Raw genomic sequence first — 27,646 nt, 5'->3', positions numbered from 1 at the left:
ACAACAAATTGAACTTAAGAAGCAAATATGATATATCAAGTTTTTTAGTTTGCTTAAAAATCATATTCAGAATTTATTTTAGACATAATTTAAATAGCATGGATGACCCTTGCTCCTCCTTCTCCATTTCCTTCCATGTAAGAACCAACACTAATATACACCTATAATAAGAATACAAGTACACACCAAGAGACTTATTGAAGAGTCCATCAAAGACACTTAAGCTTGATACTATAAAGCTTGTGTCATAGTAAAAAACTGCATTGTACAAAACCATTAGAGAAGCGATTTAACTGTCTTTGAAAAACTTGAACACATTATTGAGGCAACACAGTTAACCGTTATTTGGATGCGGTTACAAGTTATTTGGAAACGGTTAATATAACCGCCTCATAATTTATTTTCGAGGCTGTAACAGCCCCAAACCCTGTAGCAGGATATTGTCTGCTTTGCCCCGCGCACAAGCACCGTCGAGTTCACGGTTTTACGTTTTGGGTTACCCCAAAAGGCCTCCTACAAGGAAAGGTATCCACACCCTTATAAAAGGCATGCTTCGTTCTCCTCTCCAACCGATGTGGGACATTACATCCTCCCCCACTGGGAATACAGCGTCCCCGCTGTACACAACAGTCCAGGGCCAGGCTCTGATACCAACTGTAACAGCCCCAAACCCTGTATCAGTATATTGTCCGCTTTGCCCCGCGCACAAGCACCGTCGAGCTCACGGTTTTACGTTTTGGGTTACCCCAAAAGGCCTCCTACAAGGAAAGGTATCCACACCCTTATAAAAGGCATGCTTCGTTCTCCTCTCCAACCAATGTGGGACATTACAGAGGCGGTTAAAATAATCGCTTCAGAGTGTCGTTTAGAGGCGGTTATTCCAGCGGTTCATGAAAACCGCCCTAGATTGCCTTGCAACGGTGGTAACATCAATGGTTCATTAATTGCCTACTGAAGCAATTAGAGGCAGTTTGAACTGCCTCGATATGCTAATACAACCGCCTATGAAAGCTAATTTTCTTGTAGTGATATTAGATAATGCAATATAGATTCAAGTGATAAACCAACAACATCATTCATTATCTCATAACATTATTTTAAACTTCTCTTTGAAATTGGCTTCAAGAAAGAAAAAAAAAAAGGTTACATCTAGAAGGAGCCCCTTAGCCTATAGGTAATTCTACCCATCTACTCATGTTCCCAATATTTTCTAAGGAATGAGGGTGAAGGCTTTTCTAACATCCTAAGCCTTTCTTCATAATTATCTTGACAACTTCATGATGCATCTTTTAACATACTACGAGGGTATATTTAGGCTAGTGTCCTTGCTTTCTTGTTTTTACTTTGTGGTCGTGGATGTTTATTATGTACAGAGTACGTTAATGTCCTATTGACCGTAGTTTCAATTTCTCGAACCTTCTTCTCAATTTCGCTTACGAACTGTATCACTTGTTGGTAATCATAAAGAAACCAACCACTTTGAGGGATTTTCTTTTCTAACATTATTCTTACCCATCCTAGACTTTCGTCCTTTGGAAGTTCCCTAATAAGGTATATAGTCCAGTAGTCATGGCTAATTTTGCATGGTCCGCATTCTCTATTAATGGTTTAAATAAGGATCCACAAGCGTAAGGCATTCTTCTCCGGTGACACTCGTTCATCTCATTTGTACATTGATGGCTCAATCCTAATCACCTCCCTAACATTTCTCACTACATTTTCCATTTGCTAGAACAAAATTTACAAGTCAATAGTAATTGTAATAATCTCTTGTAAATGTTCTTATCCATATCACCAGAAAATTATCAACATCAAAATTTCAAAACTAAAGCACATCAAAAGAACAAGAAGAAACCCCTTCACTATCCAACTTTCATGATTTTTTATTTTAATTTTAATTTTTTAATTTTTTAATTTTTTTGCCTTATTGTTTCACTTATTTAAATTATTTATGTACTTGTTTATTTATTTAACTTTGGGATCTTTGATCCCTTGAGTAAGTATTAAGAGCAACCAAAGACAAATTAAGGGCTCTGATACCACTTTGTAACACCTTCAAATTTCTAATATTTTTTTAAAAATTCTTATAATAACATAATTACCAAAAATCATATGCAATCATTTAATGTTGTCCAATTCACTTAATTTTTTTTTTCTAGTTCTGTCTAGGCTAAGATTAATGGGACGCAACAAAGCCTCCTCTATTTTATTTTAAGAGTAAACACCATTTTTGGTCCATGGCAATATCTACGAAATCCTTTTTAGTCCCTGTCAATAAAAAAAGATCAAATTGGTCCCTAAAATTATGAAAAAAGGACCACATTAGTCTTTATGTCAACTCCTCCATCACCTACGTGGCCCTTTTTGCATACTGTTAGGAACCAATTTGATCCTTTTTTATTGTCAGGGACTAAAAAGGATTTCGTAAATATTGTCATGGACCAAAAAGAAGTGTTTACTCTTATTTTTTTAAAAAAAACACAAAGGATTGGTACAGTTTTAAACTTTTAACCAATTTTTAATGATAAAAAAATAAAATTAAATAAGGTAGGGATGCTTTTGTCGCATACTAATTTTATTTCCTCCAAATTTTTCATTTCAATTTGGCACATGATGTGTGTATATATTAACCGTGAATTTCGTTTACGCTAAACAACATCATCTGTATATATTTTTTGTATTGATGCAAGTAAATAGTTTATCTTTGGCTTTCTAAGTGTAAAATAGGAATTACACTGATGGTTTTTCTTACCATCTTACACAATTATGATTTATTGCTAATGGTGTTTACGGCATCACATTGACTACCTTTCAAATCTGTGTCTCTAAGTTATCTCTCAATACACTGGGAAAAAGTTTGTCTTATATTGACACTATTATGCCCTCTACACTCATAATCAGCTATAACTGTCTTAGCAGGTAATGTCCTGATGCTATTAATTAACAGCTTCTAGAACTTCATTTTTTGTTGACTTTGAACATATACAAATGTTATTACAAATTTTATTTCTAGTAATCATTGAATAAAGAAAGATAATCCATCTTCAGAGAAATTAGTTTTGTCCATAAAACATGTAATTTAGCTCAAAATTTAATATATGATTACTTGTTTATATAGCAATGGTCCCAGTAGAAAGTAGCGGAAGCCACCAGCAGTAGAGGAACACCAGCCGCAGATGTTGCAAGTAGCCTACAAAAGTATGGTAAAAGGGTTTCAAGGTGGTAGCATGACTACCTAAAACATCTCAAGTACATAAATGCCGTGAAACTCATCCAAAAGTGAAAAGTTGTTTCTATGACAAACTAATAATAAATTTATTCAAGAAGATAAATTTCATAGAATAGGGTATGAAGTGATACCTGAAACAAGCCTAAACAATTTTAACGTGAAGAAGAGATGGTTGGGTGATATATAATATGACAAGAACACGAGATGCAATAGTTATTAAAATCATAGAGCGAGCACTGTTATAAAATGATATAATATACTCAACTTTGCAAATTCCTGAGAATCGCCCAAGTAATCGCAATTCATTTTCGTCAAAGTTTATAATCTGAACCATTTAACTACCATAGTTAAATGCAATTTAATTAAACTAAAGCACGATACCATTTTTGGCATGAACGGTGTCTTCCGAACCTTGCATTATGTAGATGTTACGTTTGCATACAATCTCATGCTTTTTTTTTTTTTGGATTACATCCGGGTATCCCCACAGCCGATAGCCATGAGACTAATTCCTCACACCGGGTCAGCGCACAAAGCGGTAAAGAGCTGGCCACGAAATGCTTTCCATTCACAAGAGTTGGGGTTCGAACCTCCAACCACTTGCTTAAGGGACGAGATGCTGAACCATCACGCCCACCCACGTGGTTCAATCTCATGCTTTTAGTCAACACCATGGAAATGAGATATAGTTCACAAAGTTCTTTACTTAGTTTACAAGGGCTACTCAATCCAAAAAGTTCAAGAGAGTGAATTATATTTTAGCCTTAAAAAATTAATGACTTAAAAATTTATAAGATACTAATATAACACCTCGCATTTCTAAGTTATATATTAATATATTAAACATGAATTAAAGGGAAGGATTAGTGAAAATCTTGAAAATCAAGTCAAAATACAAAGGAAGGGTAAAACGGTAATTAGCTAAACACACAACCCTAGGAAGGTAAAATTGAGTAGGAGGTCTTAAATGATAAAAATAAGCCTGGAAATGGATTCAGAACGAAAAATTGAGTGGTTAGGAATGTTTCAGAAAATTCTGTGAATAGTATTTTTACCGGGTAAAAGTACCGCGGTACAGTTGCACCGTAAAGCGTGCCGATTGAATTTTGAGCTTTAGGTTTTGGATATAATTTATAAATGGTGTATAGGACTAGGAAATATAATTTCAGATGAAATTTGATGGAAATTAGTGAGTTTGGGGAAGCGTGCCTACAGCGCGTGTAACAGCTTAAAACTGCGGTTTCTCCGAACGGCAGGAAAACTCAGGATTCATCTGATCAAGGGTAATTAAAGGACAATGGTTAATGTTAAAAATTAGAGTTTCTAAATAGGTTATGAATTTTTGGACGTTTAGTGGAATCGGAGGAAAATTCGAATTAGTTTGAAATCGCGTGAGGTGGCGGTGTGGCCCACCTCACTTAAACCACTTAAGCCACATGTGTGTGTAACTATTCATCATCACTTTCTTTCTTCTTCTCTCTCCTAAGGGCTGAGTTCTCCTTGGAAAAAAGGGGAAGTTTCTTCAAAAAATTCAATTGCTTCTAACTTTCTCTATACACCACCAAATCAACCAAAGTTTGTGAGCAAATTTGATGGAAACCATCACCCGAACCCATTCCACCGATTAGTTTTCCTTGAAAACCTCTCATTTGTGAGAAATTAGACAAACTCAGCCACAAATTCTGAGGAGAAAATTGGGGTTTTTGTAGTTGTTGCTTAAGCCTTGCTTAGGGATCAATTGGAGGAGCCTTGTGACTTAATTGTGGGTGAGTTTTAGCGCCTCTCATGGTTGATTTGTTGAGTTTGATTTCATGAAAACCTAGGGCTTGTATGCTTGATTTATGGAGTTAGAGAGCTCAAATTGAAATTGTGTATTAGATAAATATGTCTTAGAATGATGTGTTGGAGCTATAAATGCAATAAAATTTATTGAGAAAATGTGCTCATAACTTAAGAAATTTTGATGAGAAATCCAACACTTTGTGATTTTGAATTGTTTTAGAATTGTGTAATTGAGTTGTTGTATAGTTGTATGATGTAATAATAGGATTGTATGAGGTATGGAATAGTTGAATTGAATTGAAAAAACCTTTGGTGTGAGGCTATGTGCAATTCGACCTTATGTAGAATCATAGGGAAGTGATGTTGTAAAAATTATTTGGATTAATTAGAAGGGTTGTGTGATGGCTGGAAGCTTTGAAAATCAATGGAAAAATATTGAATGGTGTTGGATTGTGTATTGAACCTAGAAGGAAATAAATGGGAAAAATGATGTTAGGATGGTGTAAAATGAAAAGTGACACCTAAAATGACATTTTGGTAGCTTAAGAGTGCTTAAGAAAAATAGAAAGAAAATAAAGAAAAATATTGTGTTTTAACACTAATATGGCTTCCCATTTATAATACCAAGTTTGGGGGACGAGTGCTTCGTTGTTACTTCTCAAGCGATGAGACATTGGCTCAAGCATTGGTAGATATCTAGATATTTATGATAGAAGACCTTGGTTTGTTGTTTCCTTGTAACATATCAGCTCGTAGAAGGCCACTTTGGTCATCACTTGCTAGTTGACATGCCTGCATCAATCATGTTTATGGGATAATAAGCATTTATGTCCAATCACCCAAAGTTCGAATGTAAAACATGTTAGTATATGGATGTCCTAAATACAATCTTTTGATTAGATTAGGACATATGTGGACCTTTTTATATTATGACAAATAAATAATAAACACTCTTTATCCTGTTTCATATTTTGTCTCAATATTATTGTTAATATATTATATGAGTAATTGGATAAACTCCTTGGAATAAAATAGGTATCTCTTGAGTATCTGTGATGAGATCATGATCATGAGGATTTAAGGATACCAGATGTTTATTCCTAATTTTATGTTCTTAGTCTAGAGACACTGAGAATGGGGATCAATAATCTCGGGTAAGACTAGCACATCTTATCTACTTGTATTCGGATACAAGGTAAAGACCTCATGAGCTACAGATATGGAGATGTTTTAGCTAAAGTCGTGGGTGGACCTATAAGGGTATAGCTCGCACTGAACAGACCCACAAAGAGACTCTATGAGGAAATCTTACAAAAGTATCATTAGAGCAATCTCTTAATATCTGGGTATGTCTTTCCTTAGACCATAAGTTGTCACCTAGACTGTGTTTTATAAGGCATGTTTTGATTGTATACCTCGTCTGCCTGAAACATGGAGACTCATAGGTATACTTTTGGGCATGTCCTGAAAGAGCACAAGCCTAGGGTGATAAGCTGAAGGAATTCATTAAATCTCTGTAAGGGATTAGGTTATCTGTAAATCGGAGAAATCGGGATGACATTTACAGGACTCAGGAATCTATGCATAGTAAAAGAGATCATGAGATGATCTGCCTTTAGAGTCAGTAAATTGAAGATTTCCTATTTCGAATTAAAGCTTACCCTAAACCACAAGGGTTGATACATTTCCTCACCCTAGGTTTAAAGGGAAGGTAACCGAGACGAAAGGAAATACATATAGTAACCAAATATATGTAATAGGATGATAATGTCATTAACCTAACTAGCTCTGGGGCAACAAAGCATTGCTTGCTAGTGCTCTGTGTTGTCATTAAATGGGTTGTGGGCTTGTTGGGCCCAAGCCCATTTATGTCAGTGGCTGTGTTGGGCCTAATGAGTCACACACTAACACCTTATTGTCTTGATGAATATAACATTAAATGTATTGGGCCTAATAAAGGTTGTTAGCCCAAGAAGAAGTTTGGAAGCCCACCTAAGAAGGAAAGGGCGCATGGTACATGTAATGGGCTTGGATGATCTAAGACATTATTAATTAATTTAATTAGTTAAATTAATTATTACATATTTAAATTTAGAATTTAAATTTTGAATTTAAATGTTTGAACGTTTGAATTTAAATGTATGAATTCGAATTTAAATGGTCCAAGAATGGTTGTAATGATATTTATAGATGTAATGATAATTTTTTCTTTGGGACTGTGGTTTCTCTAACTTTTGAGGCGAGGATGGTTGTAATATTTAGAGCAAATAAGACTATAAAATTTATCAACTTACTGATCATTTATGATGGTATTATTAATATTTTTTTTAACTACTGGCTGTATTTCATGATGAAGAAAAGTTGAAATGTTACAAGTAATTCCTTTCACTGAATTATAGCTGTTTGTTACTATTGCATTGCAAAGTCTAGTTGAAATAACACTTGCTTTTGCTGTTTACTATTATTTCTAAATTGGAATGAGATAAGCATGATAAAAGGGTAACATGGTGCTATAATACCTCTGTTCTTCGGTAAGGTTCATAAGTGTATAATAGGCAACATCGCCTTATATTTAAGCATGTTCAAAAATGAAAAATGATCCTTGGCCATATTTTTATAAGTTATTGGATAATCCAACAATCAACTTGTTCCTTGTTAGAGTTTGAGCAACAAATCCAACATTTTCCATATTAACATAATGGCTGCTAGCCTTATGTTAATTACTCCACTTCCATTGAAATGCTAAACGAAACTTTTATTGGAATTTAACATCAAACCAAAAACTTATTACGAACACAAAATGCAATTTTATTCAAGTAGGAAGCAGCTACAGCAAATATATAATAGCAGTACATGAAACATATGACACTGATAATCAAACAACTTCATAAGAAAGCTCAGGCAATGCGCCTGCAAATACTGAGTCCATCCCCTACGGAAGTAAGAGCAAATTCAACACGAGAATCTTCTGTGATTCTTTTGTTAAATTCAATTACTGCCTGCGTCCCTGATCTGCTGTGTGGTGGAACTTCCTCTTCAGGCCAAGCAACACGTCCACCCCAGAGAACATTGTCATATATAAGTAACCCACCAACCTTGACCAGTTTTATAATCCTCTCATGGTAGTTCACATAGTTCTCTTTGTCAGCATCAATGAAGGCGAACTCATAAGTTCCTAAGTTTGCAGGCTGAGGAAAAACATGACAAGAAGAGAAAAGAAACACTGTCAGAATGTGAAGTGGGAACAGATATATCTCAGACACACAGAAGAAACATGCTTACATCTTCTAGTAGTTTATCAAGAATTGGTAGAGCTGGGGACTCTATGAAATCAATCTTGTGCTCTACACCAGCCTTTTTGATGACTGGCAATCCAACTTCATAAGCTTTTCTGTCAATATCTATGGCTGTAATCTGCAACAGCAATGGATTTTCAGGTAAGCAATTACTCCAGTATTGAATTAGACATGTTGGGATATCTATGAAAATTGAAGTATATGCAAACCTTTCCATCATCAGGAATGTTGAGAGCAGTGAGGAGAAGTGAGTACCCAGTAAACACTCCCACTTCTATTGTCTTTTTGGGATTCAACAGCTTCAGAAGTAAGGTGATTAGTTGACCCGCATCAGGTAACGTAGCTATGAAGCCCCTGAATCAATATGAAAACCAGGTTGAAACTTGAAACCTTTCTACTTTTGTTATAAGATGTTGAGTAAATACCTTTTTTGTGCAAATTTCATCATGCCCGCTTTAGTCTCTGGCAAATAAAAAGGCTTCGTGGTTCTTAATAAATTTAAAATGAACCCATTTAGTTAAAATTGTAGTCCCTCACAAATTCAAAAAAAACCCATATTAGTTCTTCTAAAGGACTAAAATGGGTCTATTTTGAATTTTCCAGTGACTACGAATAACTTTTTTATTTGCTAAGGACTAAAGTGGGCATCACAAAATTTGCTGAGGATCGAAAAGGGTATTTAGTCTAAAATGTTTATAAGTTACAATTACAACAGACAGAATAATTACCAAGGGTGATTGTGAGTGGCATCCCTCAGCTCTTTGAGAGGCTTTGGTTCTCGAGGGTAAATAGCAGTTTCCAGTATATACTGCCACATCAATGTTGAGTTAGATACCAACACATGTTGACACGAGTGATGAATGATTTTTATACATATATTTGTGTGTGTGAACACCATAAATGAAAACAATGAAAAATTTCAAGATAAGTTTGTTTGTACACATGCATACCTCATTTAATTGCTCACTCTGCAATATGACTGGATTGCGGTAAATTGATGGATCTTTGACGTGTTCCATTTCTCTGCAATCCACCAAAATTATAAGGCTCTGAGAGAAAGATCTTAGATGTTAACAAGTCCTGTGCTTTCTACCCTACAAGTTCATGTTAAGATGTTTGCATGCAGTATGCTACTGCTTGTTCCCACACAACTAATGAACTGACAAAAATAATAATATTATAGTGCATCTAAAGTGTAGCCGGCTATGATTCCCTTTTGTTCTGAGATACAGACTTAGAAAATAGAAATTATTGATGTTTTTGGCCTTGAAAGAGACTTTATAATATATAATGTATTTATGGTTTTTCTAGTATTGGACCTGGAAGAGTTGCTACATATTATAAGGCATATGCTTAGTACAAAAGTGTACGTGTATATATATAGGCATACCTGAATTGAAATTTTCAGTGATAACTTGAAAGAGTTCAGAATAGATATGCAGTTCAAAACAACAGGATCTTGGAGAAGTATGTGCTAGAAGCTGAACTTGAACACCGCATTGGTTGGGGAAATTTCAGTGCTCTTAATATAGTTGTATGAGAGGGTTGGCCACTCTATTTCCAAGTCTTCAGTCAAAGGTTTTTTTTTGTTGGATGTCAAAGGAGGCGGCTCTCAAAACCGGCATTATATATTGTTACAAGGGAAAAGTGTTTATTCTTTTGAATGACATAACTTATATCTTTTTACTCTTACAAAGAAGTGGAACTCACACCGTTATTTTTTTTTTTTATTAACTTTCTCCTTCTTTATCTATCTCTTTTTCTCTTTTAAAATGACACAACTTTATATCCTTTAAAATGACACACATTTTTCTCTTATTATAAATATAAAGAAAATTTCTTGGACAGGGATCTATATGCGTAATAATTGGACATATATTTATTTATTCAACGCAAATTATTTCCAACTCGTAACGAACTATTATAATAGTTTTCATACGCTACTAAAAGTGGGTCAATGATGAGGGATTTAATAATTTACATAAAATTAGAGGTTGAAATTGAAACCTCTCACCATCATTTGTATAATAATAATACAAAAATTCTTATGAGGTCATTGTCTCACACTAGTTAATTTGGTTTTATGACAAAATGACATTAATGAGTCGCATCTGTCATCTTTTCTTTTTAGATCTGAATAATGTTTTCACATTTCTCACCAAGAAAACAGATTAGTATTTTGTATAAAATGAGTTGTTTAAATCAACATTTATTTTATGATCTTTTGATGTTAACTTTTATTGAATTATTCAAAACTGATAAATTGTAAATAATGTGTATGAACCGATCGAGGAGATCGTATTTGTATAAATATAAATAGACTTTTCTCTGAATTATGAAGTATTTATTTGAATTAGTTTATTAAAAAATGACAACTTTTTTTTTAAAAAAAAATAAACATTTTATCAAAAAATAAACTCCAAAGTCCAAACATACACACGGAACCAAATCAGTGGTTTTTTGTACCCAAAAAAAAATCAGTGGTTTTAAAGTTCTAACTCTAATCTGAAACAAAAGCTCATAAAAGTCCACGAATTCATGCTTTATTGGACTTGACATCTCGAACAGGGAGGCAAATCTACGTAGAAGTGTTTCAACTTTTAATTTTAGGTGGGTTAGAGTTACGGGTGTAAACGAGTTACGACGAATTACAGGGATCTATAGCGCAGTTTATATTAAATTAGATTTAGTTTATTATAAATAGTAAAATAGAACATGCTTAAATTTATTTAAAAAACATGTTATAGGCTTTTTTTATATATGTCAGACTTATAAACCTACAGGATAGCCTATATCATATTATTTATTTTAAATAAAATTATTATTTTAATAATTTTGAATAATGAAGTAATATTATTGTAGTTATTTTTTAATAATTTTTATTAGGCTTAAACAAGCTATCAGACTTAGGCCAAAGCTTTTATTTTTTAAATATAGGTCAGGTCAAACTTATAATTTAGAACTCAGATCCAATATTTTTTACACATGCCTAACCTATTTAAAACAAAACTTAACTTATTTATATCTTTCCTTAGAGCTCACCAATTGCATTCGTGGAAGCCAACCGACATAACTGGCGTGAATTTAGTTCTTGGGCTGGTTTAATGGGTACCCCATGTAATTGGACCAATTTCCCCATGAAATGTTCACAATTCGGGGAAGCAATGAATAGCATAAATTGGCGTTTGCACTTTTGGCCAGGATGAAACTTGTCATCACAATTATAACAAAGCACTTTGTCGTGGCAGTTTTGAAGTTCTTCAAAGTGTGATTGATATTCACGAATTGATGCATTTGCATGAGTTTAATCAAATCTCATTTTGGATCATCATATTGAGAGGGGGCGAAGCGCAGCTCCACGGCTTGCAATAACAGAGGCCAAGTGATAATCTGACCATTCGCATGCATCCATTAATATCAGCTCAACAGAAAAGTGAGAATAATGTGACTAAGTTATATGTACTATTTCATCTTCTAATGTTACAAGAAAAGCTTTTACAGTTAATAACATTAAACTTAAATAAATGTAATGAATGAAAAAAATCAGGATTTTAGAGTTTTAGGGACTAAATTGGTAAATAATATATTTTTCAAGGACCAAAATAATGTTTTACTTTATGTTCAAATACAAAAAATTTATTCATAAAAATTACTCCTCAGCGTGCACAAGTATAGGTTGCATTGAGTATAGGTCATGGGTTCGAATCCAGAAAACAGCCTCTTTGAAATTATGTAAGGGTAAAGCTGCGTACAAAAATTTCCTTCACCTCATACTTGTTAGTCGGGTTTAATGGAGAGTAGTTTTTTTTTTGTTACTTTATTATCACAGCATACCATTTAAAATTAAATTAAATTTATAAACTAGATCCTAATAATTTTACACTAAAAAAATTCAACAATCTTTCTATTTTTATCATTATTATTTAAGAAATGAGAATAACATTCCATCAAATGAATTTTTTTAAAAATTAAACCAATAAAAGTTAAATTTAAACATTTCAGCCTAAATAAATAACTTTATATTTTCCTAGAAATGATTAATAGAATATATTATTTTTTTGGTATTTAATAGAATATATTATTTAGAATTAGAGGGAAAAGATTGGATTGAGAAGAAGAAAAGAGAGAAGTAGCATAAACAATGAACTAAAACTGTAATAACATTATTTTAGTTACCTGTTTGCTGTGCATGAACTAATAAACTGTCGCAGAATCTGTGCTTATTTCATCGTTCTGTGAAAATTTCACTATTGTGAGAAACGATTTTGTCATTTCTTCCAACAATGAGCAAAGAAACTATTGGATTCTTTTGTGATACAATAAATTAAATTAAATAGCAACGTAGTAGAACAAAAACAGTGGCTTAACAAGGCTCAACAGGATCATAAGATCAATTTTCTCGAATCAATAAAAAATTGTTAATGCGGATGGCCAAGTCCATGCATGCCTCTTATCATAGAGTCTGTACCTTGCCAGATTTCTGTACCTTGCTTAATAAGCAAGTCTTTAACTTCTGATGGCATCACACATGAGTCATTCTTGTAAAACCATGTTTAATTAGTCAAATGCAATCTTCTTGAAGAGAAAGATCTCAAGCTAATAAAAATTACAGAGAAGAATCAGAGAATTAATTATGGCAGTGTGGCATATCCTCACATAAATATCAAATTTATGTAATACCAAATCGTAACCGTTGATTTCCGTTCATTTAAGGTTAAGTTTATTTGTGAACCGAAATCAATAATTAAGATTTGGTATAAGATATGATCCTATCCCATAAACCTATCAATGGGGTGGTGCTAATTCCTAGCCCCCCGAGAAGGAGGACATGGTAGTTTTTGCAGTCTTATGCTGGAGCTACATAAGGTCCATCAATCAAGAGCCTTGGCATTCTGTAAATTATGAATTTGAGCTTCACTAGGATCAGAAATAAACCTTCATGTATAGGTGAACACATCATGAATTTCAAAACGTAAATCGTTTCAATGTATCAAAAACCACTGATCAAAGAAGGAAAAGTCAAAAGTTCCTTCATTTGTTGGTTACAATAAAGAAACACATAGAAACACTGGATACTAAAATGCTCACAATACTGAAACATATGACACCGATAATCAAACAACTTTAGGAGAAAACTCAGGCAATGCGCCTGCAAATACTGAGTCCATCCCCTACGGAAGTAAAAGCAAATTCAACACGAGAATCTTGTGTTATTCTTTTGTTAAATTCAATAATTGCTTGCGTCGCTGATCTGGCATGTAGTGGAACTTCCTCTTCAGGCCAAGCAACACGTCCACCCCAGAGAACATTGTCATATACAAGTAACCCACCAACCTTGACCAGTTTTATAAGCCTCTCATGGTAGTTCACATAGTTCTCTTTGTCAGCATCAATGTAGGCAAACTCATAAGTTCCTTCGTTTGCAGGCTGAGGAAAAACATAACAATAAGGAAAAAGAAACACTGTCAGAATGTGAACTTTGAAGTGGGAACAGATAAACATGCTTACATCTTCTAGTAGTTTATCAAGAATTGGTAGAGCTGGGGACTCTATGAAATCAATCTTGTGCTCTACAGCAGCCTTTTTGATGACTGGTAATCCAACTTCATAAGCTTTTCTGTCAATATCTATGGCTGTGATCTGCAACATCAATGAATTTTCAGCTAAGCAATTACCCCCAGTATTGAATTAGACATGGTGGGATATCTATGGAAATTGAAGTATAAGCAAACCTTTCCATCATCAGGAATGTTGAGAGCAGTGAGGAGAAGTGAGTACCCAGTAAACACTCCCACTTCAATTGTCTTTTTGGGATTCAACAGCTTCAAAAGTATGGTGATTAGTTGACCCGCATCAGGTGAAGTAGCTATGAAGCTCCTGAATGAATATGAAGGATGATTCTGAGTAGCATCCCTCAGCTCCTTGAGAGGCTTTGGTTCTCGAGGGTAAATAGCAGTTTCCAGTATATACTGCCATGTCAACATTGAGTTAGATACCAACACATGTTGACATGAGTGATGCATTTGTGTGTGTGTGTGCGTGTGTGTGTGTGAACACCATGAATGAAAACAATTAAAAATTTCAAGATAAGATTGTTTGTACACAAACCTTGATTAATTCCTCACTCTGCAATAAGACTGGAGTGCGGTAACTTGATGGATCTTTAATGTTTTCCATTTCTCTGCAATCTACCAAAACTATAAGGCTTTGAGAGAAAGACCCTAGATGTTATCAAGTCATGTGCATTCTACACTACAAGTTCATGTTAAGATGTTTGTATGGTACTGCTTTTTCCCACACAATAAGATTATAGTGCATCTAAATTGTAGTTGGCTATGATTCCCTTTTGTTCTGAGATACAGACTTAGAAAATAGAAATTATTGATGATGTTGGCCTTGAAAGAAACTTTATAATGTTAAATGTATTTATGGTTTTTCTAGCATTGGACCTGGAAGAGTTGCTACATATTATTAGGCATGATCAACACAAAAGAAAACGTGTATGTAGGCATACCTGAATTGAAATTTTCAGTGATAACTTCAAAGAGTTCAGAATAGATATGCAGTTCACAAGTCCAGGATGATGGAGAAGTGATGGTAATTTTTAAAATAGTGGAAGAAGTAAATGGATGCAGTGGTGAGAGGATACCTTTTGATTTATGCGGCTAGTATCATTTTGGAGGAGACAAATTGTAAGAGAGAAAAAAATGGCTTTTAACCATTGGATAAAGAAAAAATCCGGTATTTGAATGTTACCAGAAACAGAGACGTGGTGGGTAGGTTTTGTTGACCGTGGAAAAGTGAAGAATACGATATAGTTGATGAGATTCTCGTGTCACATAATGTATCATTTTTTATACTATGGACACTACTTAGTGCAATTGACACTAACCCAAGATCCCGTATATGCTATAATATGATATCATCATGTGTTAATTTTAAAATGACACTGACACAAGATACCGAATATGCTATAACATGATATCATCACGTGTTAATTTTAAAAAGAGTAAATATCATTTTTAGTCTTCTGAAGATTTCACGATGCTCGTTTTAGTCCCTAGCAAATAAAACGGCTATTCGTGGACCCTAAAAAATTTAAAATAGACTCATTTAGTTGAAATTGTGGTCCCTCACAAATTCAAAAAAGATCTACATTAGTTTCTCAAAAGGACTAAAATGGATCTATTTTAAATTTCTTAGGGACCACGAATAGCTTTTTATTTGCTAGAGACTAAAACGGGCATCCTAAAATTTGTTGAGGATCAAAAAGGATATTTACTCTTTTAAAAATTTGCCCTATTTTGATAGGTAAAATTACATTTTAATATTAAATAATATTTTTAATATGTATAATATAATTTATATTTATTTTATTTCATTGTTTTGTTATTGTTGCTAATTAGTTACTAGACTTACCTTTGAATTTATTTGAATAAGTTTTGACCGTTTCCATAAGCCTAACAAAGTGGGTAGAGATAGTTTTAGGGAGATCCTATTTTTATGCATTGTAAAGTTATTTGACTTTCATGTGTAATTGTCTATTTAACTGAAGCTTTGAAGAATAAAATGTTACTCTTGAAATTATTAGTTTGGTATTGTGCAAGAGGTCAAGCTTCCTCGATAAATTTTTCTTTCTTTTGCTGTACCATCTCTTTGTTACAAAAATAGTCAAGATAGAAAAGAAAACACAAGACAAGACCTTGTACGTACCAGCTTAAATATGGTGTTTATATAAACTTTGGTTTCTCATATCTCTTGAGCTAACTTTTGGGATGAAATTTCTTAAGGTTCGTTTCAATTGGTATCAAAGTCTTCTATTGTATCTCCCAGTTGCAATAGTAAACCGTAGGTGGTAACGCTGTCTCGTTGTAGTGCTTACCTAGGATTAACGAAAGACCAGCACAAAGCCATCTTGTTGTGGAATGTTACAATCTGATTGCAAGATATAAAACTTGAGTTTCACATTAATTATATAAGTGACTAATATAGAATTAATATAAACTTTAGATTCTCTTACCTTTTGAGCTAGTGAGGTTATGTTGCGTATGCCTATTTGTTTGGTTTACTTCGTACTTATTTAATTTCATGACAAAATAAGGTGGTAAGGATATAACTCGTAACCAATTCCCAATAGCATTATAAAAAACCAATTCAAAACAAGCTCTTTACCATGGTTCTTTCTTTACAACGACTTCAACTGCGGCGTCAATTATCCGCAGCTTCTCGGTTCCATGCTTACCACTGGTTCTTAAGGTTCGTTTCAATTGGTATCAAAGTCTTCTATTGTATCTCCCAGTTGCAATAGTAAACCGTAGGCGGTAACGTTGTGTCGTTGTAGTGCTTACCCAGGATTAGTGAAAGACCAGCACAAAGCCATCTTGTTGTGGAATGTTACAATCTGATTGCAAGATATAAAACTTGAGTCTCACATTAATTATATAAGTGACTAATATAGAATTTATATAAACTTTAGACTCTCTTACCTTTTGAGCTAGTGAAGTTCTATTGTGCATGCCTATTTGTTTGGTTTACTTCGTACTTATTTAATTTCATGACAAAATAAGGTTGTAAGGATATTACTCGTAACCAATTCCAAATAGCATTATAAAAAACCAATTCAAAACAAGCTTTTTAACATGGTTCTTTCTTTACAACGACTTCAACTGCGGCGTCAATTATCCACAGCTTCTCGGTTCCATGCTTTCCACTGGTTTCAGGCTTCTCGCTGATGTCATCTAAGTCTTTACTTCTGTAAAGAAACTTGGGATACACCACCACAAAAGCTAGCTCAAAGGGTGAGAGTGCCCAAAGCCTTATAAACTCCACATTAGTTGCTCATACAACCACTGTGGGACTATATATCTCAAAAACTTATATGGTTCATTTTTCTCCAGTCCATCTCTTTAATTTTTGTCATTTTCTCCCTTTTGCTCATAAAGTTCTCATCTGTGCATTTTTTGGTATATGGGTTTGAAGCTAGATTGGAGTCTGGCTGATGAACCCTTAACCGAGGATTGCAGTGACGACGACAGGCATTTGGATTACCGAAAATATGTCACGTGTAAATTGTTTCTGGTGTTTCACTTCTAATCTCATCTCTTCTGGTGTTAGAGATACTGTTCGGTAACTTGTTTAGCATCACATGGTGAGTTTCCTTGAAAAAAACCACACCAACTTGTTTTCCTATTTTTCAAAAGATTTAATTTTTAGCTTTTGAGTAGTAACTTATGTTTACCTGCATTAAGGATGAAAAATATAATTTTTAGACTTGGTTTGTTGTATGAGATCGCAGTTCCTGGGAAGAAGTGAACCGGGTATTTAGTTGGTGTATAACTGTATAGCATCACCTGTACTGGTTACTGGTTCGTGCAATATCCCTTTGTTAGATATATATATATATATTTGAACTTCCTGGTTTCTTTTGTGAAACAATGATAAGAGTTTATACTTATTCAATTGAAAAGTAAGTGGCTAAAGCAAGTGTTTTTTAAATATTAAATTCTAGTCATAGTTATTAATTTTGATGCATCTATTCTACAGGTTGATGTAGTTGTTACAACTACAGGTGGCATTGAAAAAGATCTTATGAAGTGCCTGGCACCAACTTATAAATATGATTTCTCTCTGCCTGGAGCCTATTTGCACTCAAAAAGATTGAATCGAATTGTTAATTTATTGGTCCCTAATGACTACTATTGCAAATTCGAGGATTGGATTATTCCTATTTTTTATCAGATGTTGCGGGAACAAAATAATGAGGTATGCTATTTTGAGTGCATTATAAAATTTATATGACTCAGTTCTTGCGGATGCCTGGAGTCACATTCATTGGTTGTGATAAATTTTGCAGAATACATTTACCCAGTCTCAAAAAATATTTCCATCTTGTCTTTCTGTTTTCCTTGTTCAATGCTAATATTTTCTGTATTTGCGTTCCTTTTATTATATGTCAAGTTTGTGCTAACCAATATAAACTGAAAGATTAATTTTTATACAACTGAGTGACAAATCTTTTATGAAGCAGGTTCTTTTGGTTTGATGTTAAATTCCTAGAATATTTTCATTTACCACTTCAATGGCCTTTGATGTGCAAAACACTTCATGTTAAAATTTTACATTGTAGCTAATTTTTTGTGAGTTATATTGTTATAAGAAAAAACAAGCAATATGAAGTCTTCAAAAGCAGCATTATCTTGTTAATGATTTTATTTTGGCTGGGATAGTTAATGTTAACAAAGGGACTAATAGCCCATCATAAGCACTCATGTTCTTGAAAAAATTTCCCAGACCCACTCGGCAGCTCTACCAGTTCCGGAAGAACTCTTAGTAGATGTAAGCTTGTTTCTGTGCTTGCTCTTCCTAGAACATATTATCAATTCAAGTTACCCTTTGTTATTGTGAGCATTTTAGTAGCAGGTGTTTATTGCTTTGTTGCAAACAACAAATGAAGGAACTTTTGACTTTTCCTTCTTTGATTGGTGGTATTTGATACATTGAAATGATTTACGTTTTGAAATTTATAATGGTTCACCTACATGTGGCACACACTTTGATTTGTTTTAGTCCTGTGCCATTTTGTTTTCAAATCAAAATTTTCCACTGCTGGTGATGTTAAGTGCAACCATCATTAGTATAATTAAGTTGTGCTGATATTTCAAATAGCTACAGTGCAAACATTAACATCTTACTGGCAGACCCATTTCACTCTATTTTATTTTTCATATATCCCTGAAGAGATAAATTGTTTGTTTTTAGATTGTATTTAAAGTCATTTGTGACGCAATAAAAATGTCTATTCTATGGGGTTTGGGATTGTTTTGACTAGTATTCTTTTTTTTTTGACTATTATTCTAATAAGTAAGGATATTAGTCCACAATTTGATTCTCGGACTTCCAATGTATAAACTCATCTTAACCTTTCAACAAAGAAGTTACCATTGGATCATTCAATAACTTATAAAAATATGTCCAAGGATCATTTTTCATTTTTATCATGCTTAAATATAAGGTGATGTTGCCTATTTTAGACTCACATAATGAGTCTGATCTTTTTCATGAACCCTGCCCTTCTCTTTATTGCTTTCGTATCATGTGGGAGCCATGTTCTTCGTTAAAAAATGAAAAATGATCCTGTACCATATTTTTATAAGTTATTGGATAATCCAATGATAACTTTTTAGTTGAAAGGTTAAGATGAGATTATACCTCGGAAGTCAGAACCAAATTCTGGACAAATTAATATCCTTTATTAAAATACTAGTCAAAACAATCCCAAACTCCATAGAGTAGACATTTTCATTGCATCACAAATGACTTTAAATATGATCTAGTAACTCACAATTTATCTCTTCAGATAGGTATATATGAAAAATAAAACCAGAGTGGAATGGTCTGCCGGTATGATGTAAATATCAACACAACTTAATATGACATTATGACTAATGATGGTTGCACTTTGAATGAAATCACCAGCAGTGGCAAATTTTGATTTGAAAAACAAAATGGCCCAGGACTAAAACAAATCAAAGTGTGTGCCACATGTAGGTGATCACACATCATAAATTTCAAAACGAAAATCGTTTCACTGTATTGAAAACCACCAATCAAAGAGGGAAAAGTTACATGTTCCTTCGATTTTGTCGTTGCAACAAAGCAATACAGAGAAACTCTGGCTACTAAAATGCTCACAATAACAAAGGCTAACTTGAATGGAGAACACATTCTAGGAAGAGCTAGCAGAGAAACAAGCTTACATCTAGTAAGATTTCTTCCGGATTTGGTAGAGCTGCCGAGTGAGCCTGGCAAATTTTTTCAAGAACGTGAGTGCTTTATGATGGGCTATTACTCCCTATGTTAACATTAATTGTCACAGCCAAAATAGAATTATTAACAAGATAATGCTGCTTTACCGTTGATGACTTCATATTGCTTGTTTTTTCTTATAACTTATGAAAAACTAGCCACAATGTAAAATTTTGGCATGAGGCAAAGGCCGTTGAAGTGGTAAATGAAACTTTTCTAGGAATTTAACATCAGACCGAAAACTTATTACGAACACAAAATGAAATTTTATTCAGGAAGGCAGCAGCTTCAACAAATATATAATAGCAGTACATGAAACATATGACACTGATAATCGAACAACTTTAGGAGAAAACTTAGGCAATGCGCCTGCAAATACTGAGTTCGTCCCCTACGGAAGCAAGAGCAAATTCAACACGAGAATCTTCTGTGATTCTTTTGTTAATTTCAATTGCTGTCTGCCTCCCTGATTTGCTGTGTGGTGGAACTTCCTCTTCAGGCCAAGCAACATATCCACCCTAGAGAACATTGTCATATACAAGTAACCCACCAACCTTGACCAGTTTTATAAGCCTCTCATGATAGTTCACATAGTTCTCTTTGTCAGCATCAATGAAGGCAAACTCAAAAGTTCCTTCGTTTGCAGGCTGAGGTAAAACATATCAAGAAGGAAAAAAGAAACACTGTCAAAATGTGAAGTGGAAACAGATCTCATACCCACAGAAGAGACATGCTTACATCTTCTAGTAGTTTATCCAGAATTGGTAAAGCAGGAGACTCTATGAAATCAATCTTGTGCTCTACACCAGCCTTTTTGATGACGGGTAATCCAACCTCATAAGCTTTTCTTTCAATATCTATGGCTGTAATCTGCAACATCAATGAATTTTCAGGTATGCCATTACCCCACTATTGAATTAGACATGTTGGGATATCCATGGATATTGAAGTATATGCAAACCTTTCCATCATCAGGAATGTGTTAGGAGAAGAGTAAAACAAAGGATTTTTACTAAGGCAGAAGTCGTCACTTTTACATTCAAACAATAGATTTTTAAATTACAAAACTTGTAACTCTACAATAAAGACACTTAACATCACAATAAACTCACATAATTTTAGAAACTTAAAAACATAAAACTGACATTTAACGTTTGCTGAATTAAACCCATTAAAAACTAAATTGATTGCCGAATTAAACCCATTAAAAATTAAACTGACACATAACTCCACATTTAACGTTTATTCAACAAAACTCCCCCGTAAACTTAAATGCTTCTGCCATCCTTCATGCCGATCAATTTCTTGTAGTTGTCAAGGATTACCGTCGGTAGTGGTTTCGTGAAGATATCCGCGACTTGCTCTTGACTGGTCACGTGTGTTAGCTCCACATTTCCTTCCTTTACTTGATCCCGGATGAAGTGAAATCGGACGTCAATATGCTTGCTTCTTTCATGATTTACCGGGTTCTTGGCTAGCTCTATAGCCGACTTATTGTCAATTCGGATCACAGTTTGGCCGACTTGTTTTTCCTCCAGCTTGCTTAGCAAATTCCTGAGCCACATTGCATGACAAACACACCAAGATGCAACTACATATTCAGCTTCACATGTCGACAGTGTCACAATAGGTTGCTTCTTCGAAATCCAAGTGAATGCCGTGTTGCCCATGAAAAACACATAACCAGCCGTGCTCTTTCGATCATCTACGTCTCCACACCAATCACTGTCAGAATATCCAATCAACTTGTATTTTGCCGAGCTCGAGTAGTGTAACCCGTGTGAAACTGTACCTTGTACATACCTCAGAATTCTCTTTACCGCCTTCCAATGTGTGTATCTTGGCTCCTCCATGAACCGACTTACTATGCCGACACTCAACGAGATATCCGGCCTCGTGCACGTGAGATAGCGTAGGCTTCCCACCAAACTTCTGTACTTGCTTGCATCAACACGGTCTCCTCCATCAAACTTAGAAAGTTTTGAACCGGGTTCCATTGGTGTTGAAACCGGGTTGCAATCTTCCATCTTGTACTTTTTCAAAATCTTTTTTGCATAAGCCTCCTGTGACACGAAAATTCCCTTCTCATTTTGTTTTACTTCCAAACCGAGAAAGAACTTCATAAAACCGAGATCTGTCATTTCGAACTCTCTTGTCATTGTGCTCTTGAACTCTTGTATCATCTTGGCATTGTTTCCCATAAAAATGAGGTCGTCAACATAAAGAGCCACAATTAACAAGTCTCCTCCATTTTTCTTGACATAAACAACATGTTCATATGGACATTGTTCAAGTCCATTCTCCTTGAAATATTTGTCAATACGAGCATTCCATGCTCGTGGTGCTTGCTTCAACCCGTAAAGTGCTTTCTTCAATCTCAGCACCTTCTTCTCTTCTCCTGCCTTCATGTAGCCCGACGGTTGTTCCACATAAACTTCTTCTTCAAGAACACCATTCAGGAATGCCGACTTTACATCCATTTGATGTATTGGCCATCTGTATTGAGCAGCCTGTGAGATGAGTAGCCGAATTGTCTCCATCCTTATAACAGGGGCAAACACCTCGTCATAGTCAATTCCAGCCTCTTGCTTATAACCTTTTGCAGCTAGCCGAGCTTTATATCGTTCTATCTCCCCTTGAGCATTCATCTTCTTCTTGAACACTCACTTCACTCCAATGGGCCGACTTCCTTTTGGTAGCTCGGCTAACTCCCATGTGTTATTTCGGTCAATGGCTTCTATCTCCTCATCCATGGCGTCTTGCCATTTCTTATCTCGGATGGCTTCTTCAAAGCTTATATTTTCAGAATCTGCAAGAAGACAAACAAAATGTACCTCACTTGTTGACTCATATATGTCTTGTATGCTCCGCATCCTGGGTTGTCGTACCTCGTCTTCATCATCAGAAGCTTCAGGACTTGCCGGGTTGATAATTTGTGTTGTGATTCCGTCTTCAAAGTTTATCTCAGATGAATTGCTCCAGTCCCACTCATTTGCTTCATTGAGCTTTACATCTCTGCTCACTATGACTTTCTTGTTGACGGGGTCAAACAGCTTATACCCCTTTGTTTTTTCATCATATCCAATAAAAACATATTTCTTGCTTTTATCCTCGAGCTTGGTTCTGAGCTGGTCCGGTATGTGTGCATAGGCCACACTACCAAAAACTCTGAGATGAGCCACTGAAGGCTTTTGACCGCTCCATGCTTCCTGTGGTGTTTTGTCATCCAAGCTTGAATGTGGACATCGGTTCTGCACATACACAGCACACTGCATAGCTTCCGCCCAAAACTCCTTCGGCATCCTTTTGTTCTTCAGCATTGACCGAACCATGTCAAGAATAGTCCGGTTCTTCCTTTCAGCCACGCCATTCTGTTGTGGTGAGTATGGTGCTGTTAGAAACCTCCTTATCCCCTATTCCTCACAGAACGACATAAACGATGTTGAGGTATGTTCCCCACCTCTGTCAGACCACACCGATTTGATATAGCTTCCTGTTGCTTTCTCAATCATCACCTTGAACTTTTTGAACACATCAAACACCTCGGACTTCTCCTTCAGAAAGTAAACCCAAGTTTTCCGTGAGAAATCATCAATAAAGAAAATAAAATACTTCTTACCGCTGAAGGAACCCGGATTGATGGGTCCACACAAGTCGGTATGTATTAGTTCCAGAGGTTGCTTAGCCCGGAATCTTGCCATCTTCTGAAACGTGGTCCTGGCATGCTTGCCAAGTACACAACTCTCACAAAACTTTCCTTCAAAGTTTATGTCAGGTAACCCGTCCACCATCTTTTTCTCTGCCAACTTGGTTAGACCACCATAATGTAGGTGACCAAACCGGAGATGCCAAAGTGACGCCTTATCTTCTACCTCGGCTTGTAAACATTCAACCTGTACACATTTCAAATTCAGTTTATACATACGATTCTTACCCATTTGAACTCGGAATATCATTCGACCTTGCTCATCTTTCAAATACAATACCCGGTCTTTCATAATAACCGAGTAACCTTTCTCCATCAGTTGACCCATGCTTAAAATATTGCTTTTTAGGTCGGGTACATAGTACACATCTCGAATTGAGCCAATTAACTCGTCCTTTTGTAGGAAACAGATCGTACCTCGGCCTTTTACCTCAACCTTTGAGGCATCCCCGAACGAAACATGTCCGGTTTACACTTTTATCATCTCCTTGAAGAAGTGTTTATGTCTGCACATGTGGTTGCTCGCACCCGTGTCAAGATACCACTCCATGTCATCGTCAGGACTTCCTTCACTGTGTGTCATTAACAAGACACCATCCTTCATCTCGCCTTCTGTGGCTAGGTTGGACGTCTCCTCCACCTTTTTCTCCTCTCTGCATTCTCTTGCGAAATGTCCGACTTTGCCACAGTTGTAACACTTGTCCGAGTTACAATCTTTCGCATAGTGACCAAACTTTCCACATTTGTGACACTCGATGTTTGAATAATGTGACCGACCTCCTCGTCGACCTCGTCCTCGTCCTCTCCAGTTTTGTTGATTTGACTGTCCTACCTCATCACCATACACTTCTTAACTTCGGCCTCGACCTCTACCACCACGGCTAGTACCTCGTCCACTGCGGCCACGTCCTCTACCTCGGAAACTTTGAGAATAGAGCATCTTCTCATCTTTAATTGTTGCTTTGGTCTGAAGTACCTACTCAAGAGTTTCCTCCTTCGTCTTCTTTCTTTGTTCATGCGCTTCAAGGGAACCCGCCAACTCGTCAATGGTGAGTGTAGATAGATCCTTGGACTCCTCTATCGCACAAACCACGTTTTCGAACTGGTCTGTCAAAGATCTCAAGATTTTCTCCACCACTCTGGTGTCAGGTATATCTTCTCCATTCCGTTTCAACTGGTTCACAATTCCTTGAACCCGGGCAACGAACCCGGATACTCCTTCCGTGTCCTTCATCTTCATTCCCTCCAACTCGGCACGAAGGGTTTGAAGCCGGACTTGTTTAACCCGGTTAGCTCCTCTATAGACATTTGCCAAGATGTCCCAGGCTGCCTTTGAGGTCTCACAATTTGCTATCTTCTCGAACCCGAATTCGTCTACAGCTCGGAAGAGCATGAATAACGACAGCTTGTCTTTTGCACGCGTCTCTTTCAACGCTTTAGTTTGAGCCGCCGAATAGCCTCCAGTATCCTGTGGTTCTACATAACCTGCTTGAACATTCTCCCAAGCGTCCTGGGATCCGAGAAGAGCCTTCATCTGGATGCTCCAATTCTCGTAGTTCTCCTTCGTCAACTTAGGTAGTGCCATATCACTCCCCCTTTTCCATAGCTCTGATACCAATTTGTTAGGAGAAGAGTAAAACAAAGGATTTTTACTAAGGCAGAAGTCGTCACTTTTACATTCAAACAATAGATTTTTAAATTACAAAACTTGTAACTCTACAATAAAGACACTTAACATCACAATAAACTCACATAATTTCAAAAACTTAAAAACATAAAACTGACATTTAACATTTGCTGAATTAAACCCATTAAAAACTAAATTGATTGCTGAATTAAACCCATTAAAAATTAAACTGACACATAACTCCATATTTAACGTTTATTCAACAGAATGTTGAGAGCAGTGAGGAGAAGTGAGTACCCAGTAAACACTCCCACTTCTATTGTCTTTTTGGGGTTCAACAGCTTCAGAAGTAAGGTGATTAGTTGACCCGCATCAGGTGACGTAGCTAAGAAGCCCCTGAATGAATATGAAGGGTGATTCTGAGTGGCATCCCTCAGCTCTTTGAGAGGCTTTGGTTCTCGAGGGTAAATAGCAGTTTCTAGTATATACTGCCACACAATGTTGAGTTAGATACCAACACATGTTGACATGAGTGATGAATGATTTTTATACATATATTTGTGTGTGTGTGTGTGTTTGTGTGAACACCATGAATGAAAACAATGAAAAATTTCAAGATATGTTTGTTTGTAACTATACCTCGTTTAATTCCTCACTATGCAATATGACTGGCCAATTACGGTAAATTGATGGATCTTTGATGAATTCCATTTCTCTGCAATTCACCAACACTATAATCTATAAGGTTTTGAGAGAAAAACCCTAGATGTTAACAAGTCCTGTGCATTCTACCCTACAAGTTCATGTTAAGATGTTTGTATAGAACTGCTTCTTCCCACACAACTTATGAACTGAAAAAAAAACAATAATATTATAGTGCATCTAAAGTGTAGCCGGCTATGATTCCCTTTTGTTCTGAGATACAGACTTAGAAAATAGAAATTATTGAAATTGTTGACCTTGAAAAAGAGACTTTATAATATAACATGTATTTATGGTTTTTCTAGCATTGGACCTGGAAGAGCTGCTACATATTATTAGGCATGATTAGTACAAAAGTGTACGTGTATATAGGCATACCTGAATTGAAATTTTCGGTGATAACTTCAAAAAGTTCAGAATAGATATGCTTTGGTTGGGGAAATTTCAGTGCTCTTAATATAGTTGCATGAGAGAAATATGATTCATATTCTCTATAAAGGACAGGAAATGCTACATATCATAGCCACTCTATTTCCTTTTAGACAAAGGTTTTTTTTTTTTGTTAGACTTGACCGGTCGCGCCCAAATCCTTGACTTAACAAGATTTGATGTTGCTTTATTCTTTTGGGCAATTTTGGCTTCGTCATGAATATCCAATAACAGTGACGCTGGAAACTTCTCTTCTGGTTGGGCGCATACGCGACCTCCTTAATTTCTCGTGGAATGTTCAAATTTGAAAAATCCCCAGGATGGATAATCACACTGCTGACTTGTTGGCAAAATGTGGACAACATCAGCAGAACCAAGAGATGTTGACATTTAAGGATTCGAAAAATGCATTGTCTCATGTGTTATTTAACATAATCTTAATCATTAATAATTAAATCAACAATAATAATTGTGTAAATTTTTACCCTTATATTTTTTTTTCTTTCTTTATTACTATTGATTCACTATAGTTAGGATTCTTTCACATTACTGCAGATAACTTATTTGCAGTAACTGCATAAAAAGCGAACCCTTTAAATAACTATGTTAGAATTCATAATATATTTTTTTCCTAATTAATTTATGTAATTATGATAAATATTTTGATAATTTGATATGTTAAAATTTTTTGGCACCACCTAAACTTTTCGTCTGGCTCCGCCACCGTGGGTGATATTTCAGCATGTGTTTAGAGAAGGAAATTCGGTAGCAGACTGGCTTACTAAGCAAGTTCATTTCCAGGATTGGAATCTGCAAGTGTTTTATAGTCCTCCATCAGATTATACTTTGCTGGTCTACAATGACCAGAAGGGAGTTGCTACTCCCAGAATTTGTTAGTTTTTGTTTTTTTGTCTGTTTAATGTTTCTGTGTATCTCCAAAAAAAAAATCGATTATTTTAAATGCAGTTCGGTTCAGTTCAATTTTTTAATTATTTTGTACGTCCTTAATCAGTGCCGTTAATTGCAATGTAACTAATGAATTTTACTTAATCTTATTTTGTTTTCTTTTT

General features: G+C 35.3%; 2 protein-coding genes, 1 long non-coding RNA gene and 1 pseudogene across 5 annotated transcripts; 1 reads left to right on the top strand and 3 right to left on the bottom strand.

Moving 5' to 3' along the window:
- Positions 1 to 4,727: 4,727 nt before the first annotated feature.
- Positions 4,728 to 8,645, top strand: LOC133297500 (uncharacterized). Its single transcript, XR_009749648.1, has 3 exons — positions 4,728 to 4,995; positions 8,199 to 8,448; positions 8,531 to 8,645. It is a non-coding gene; the product is annotated as an uncharacterized LOC133297500 (long non-coding RNA).
- Positions 7,796 to 10,013, bottom strand: LOC133297499 (probable caffeoyl-CoA O-methyltransferase At4g26220). Its single transcript, XM_061496664.1, has 6 exons — positions 9,698 to 10,013; positions 9,258 to 9,330; positions 9,036 to 9,115; positions 8,517 to 8,661; positions 8,294 to 8,425; positions 7,796 to 8,199 (listed from the first exon to the last, which is right to left on the bottom strand). The coding sequence occupies exons 2-6, from the start codon at positions 9,324 to 9,326 to the stop codon at positions 7,909 to 7,911; spliced, it is 717 nt and encodes a 238-aa protein (XP_061352648.1). The 5' UTR covers positions 9,327 to 9,330; positions 9,698 to 10,013; the 3' UTR covers positions 7,796 to 7,908.
- A 3,244-nt stretch (positions 10,014 to 13,257) lies between these two features.
- On the bottom strand, positions 13,258 to 14,934 carry LOC133297503 (probable caffeoyl-CoA O-methyltransferase At4g26220). 3 transcript variants are annotated; one of them, XM_061496669.1, is made up of 5 exons: positions 14,822 to 14,934; positions 14,416 to 14,488; positions 14,040 to 14,276; positions 13,816 to 13,947; positions 13,258 to 13,734 (listed from the first exon to the last, which is right to left on the bottom strand). In XM_061496669.1, the coding sequence occupies exons 2-5, from the start codon at positions 14,482 to 14,484 to the stop codon at positions 13,444 to 13,446; spliced, it is 729 nt and encodes a 242-aa protein (XP_061352653.1). In that variant the 5' UTR covers positions 14,485 to 14,488; positions 14,822 to 14,934; the 3' UTR covers positions 13,258 to 13,443. The 3 variants fall into 3 exon arrangements, with proteins under 3 accessions (XP_061352653.1, XP_061352652.1, XP_061352654.1); XM_061496668.1 differs by having other exon boundaries at positions 14,416 to 14,504; positions 14,822 to 14,915; XM_061496670.1 differs by having other exon boundaries at positions 14,416 to 14,495; positions 14,822 to 14,857.
- A 5,534-nt stretch (positions 14,935 to 20,468) lies between these two features.
- LOC133297492 (probable caffeoyl-CoA O-methyltransferase At4g26220) lies at positions 20,469 to 26,156 on the bottom strand (annotated as a pseudogene).
- Positions 26,157 to 27,646: the final 1,490 nt, after the last annotated feature.

This window comes from Gastrolobium bilobum, unplaced genomic scaffold (assembly GCF_033153095.1).
Source record: "Gastrolobium bilobum isolate Gb01-03AN ecotype WA unplaced genomic scaffold, APGP_CSIRO_Gbil_v1 utg12919, whole genome shotgun sequence".
Lineage (NCBI taxonomy): Eukaryota > Viridiplantae > Streptophyta > Magnoliopsida > Fabales > Fabaceae > Gastrolobium > Gastrolobium bilobum.
This window is presented reverse-complemented; position numbering and strand designations above follow the sequence as displayed.